This window comes from Myotis daubentonii, chromosome 9 (genome assembly GCF_963259705.1).
Source record: "Myotis daubentonii chromosome 9, mMyoDau2.1, whole genome shotgun sequence".
Taxonomy (NCBI): domain Eukaryota; kingdom Metazoa; phylum Chordata; class Mammalia; order Chiroptera; family Vespertilionidae; genus Myotis; species Myotis daubentonii.
Genome location: NC_081848.1, coordinates 46,864,152 through 46,865,770, shown reverse-complemented (window position 1 = coordinate 46,865,770; position 1,619 = coordinate 46,864,152). Strand labels below are relative to the sequence as shown.

General features: G+C 43.5%; 1 protein-coding gene across 1 annotated transcript; it reads right to left on the bottom strand.

The window, feature by feature from the left end:
- Positions 1-336: 336 nt before the first annotated feature.
- LOC132242193 (olfactory receptor 10A5) lies at positions 337-1,290 on the bottom strand. The gene has a single exon (XM_059711103.1). It carries the CDS (start codon positions 1,288-1,290, stop codon positions 337-339), a length of 954 nt encoding a protein of 317 aa, XP_059567086.1.
- Positions 1,291-1,619: the final 329 nt, after the last annotated feature.

Below are 1,619 nucleotides of genomic sequence, written 5' to 3'. Positions count from 1 at the left end.
CCCTCATAAATGAAGAGAAAGTGACAAGATAAATTTTTATTGGTTTTCTCTCTTTATGTGTGCCCCTAAACTAAGATTACAAGCAGGACACAGGAATGTAAATATCTGGAATTACTTGATACAGAAGTGTTGAAGTACCAATAAGAAAAAGAATGTAAGTCTACAGTGGGCAGGCAGAGGAGTTTTCCAGGTGGTAGTGCTGTTTTCTGTCTACCGAGCTTCCCAGCAGTCATTTCAACAGCTGGGTTTCATCCCAACGGAGATATAAAGAGAGTAATCCCAAATATAAAAATGATTGTTTGCCATTCAATAAACTTTAGTCTTATCTCTTAATGCCTACAGGATGTAGTTTCTAAGTCCCAGAGCCTTGCGGAAGGTCCGGCTGAGGGCATTCTTCACCTCATTATTTCTCAGGCTGTAGATGATGGGGTTCAACATGGGAGTCACAACAGTGTAGAACAATGATAGCAGCTTCTTGCTCTCAGGAGAATTATTGGACTTAGGCCGGAAGTAGGTGAGGCTTGAAGATACATAGAAAAGAGAGACAACAAGGAGGTGGGAGGAGCATGTAGAAAAAGCTTTATGCTTCCCTTTAGCTGATGGAATCTTGAAGATGGCAGCAGCGATTCTGGAGTAGGAACATAAGACCAGCAAGCAGGGTATCATGATGACCAGAATGGTTCCAACAATCGCATAGACCTCAAACAGTGCTGTGTCTGCACAGACCAGCCTCAGCACGGGTGGGCTGTCACAGAAGAAATGGTTCACCTTATTGGTGCCACAGAATGGGAAGCTAAAGAGCCATGTGGTCTGCACAGTAGCTACAGGAAAGCCTGGAAACCAAGAGGCAACAGCCAGTTTGGCACGTGTCCTTTGGTTCATGATGACTGGGTAAAGCAAGGGATTGCAAATGGCTACATAGCGATCGTATGCCATGATAGCCAGAAGGAAGCATTCAGCAACTCCAAAGAAGAAGAAGAAATACATCTGTATGGCACACCCAGGGAAAGAGATGGTTGTGTTCTGAGCCAGTAGGGTTCCCAGCATCTTGGGCACAATGACTAGGTTGAAGCCAATCTCCAAGAAGGATAAGTTCCTGAGGAAGAAGTACATGGGACTGTGTAGCATGGGGTCTGCCAAGGTAACCAGAATGATGAGGCTGTTTCCCATCAGGGTGACCAGGTAGATAATTAGAAATGTCAGGAAGAGTAACAACTGTAATTCAGTAGGTAGGGAAGAGAAGCTCACGAGAATAAACTCAGTTACTCTTGTCCAATTTCCTCCAACCATAATTATAGAAATGAATTCCCAGCTGGAGTCAGGGAGAGAGAGAGTCTTGATTAGAAAATTCAGATTCTAGATTTGTAATTAAGATTCCTTCTTAGTATCAGGGACAGAGGCAAAGTCAGGTTTTCAGTTAGATGAGGAAGGGCCTTGCATTGTCTAAGAATAAAGACATAAAGAAAAATGGCTAGAGCTTAAGCTCTGAGACAGGCCTGCGTTATTTTTTGGAGCTGATATTTCCTTATTTGTACATCAACATATACATAAAGGTCACGCCCTTTTAGAACCATGAGTCCCTGAAGGGGCCACCGAAGGGGCCATTTTAGGAGATAGTG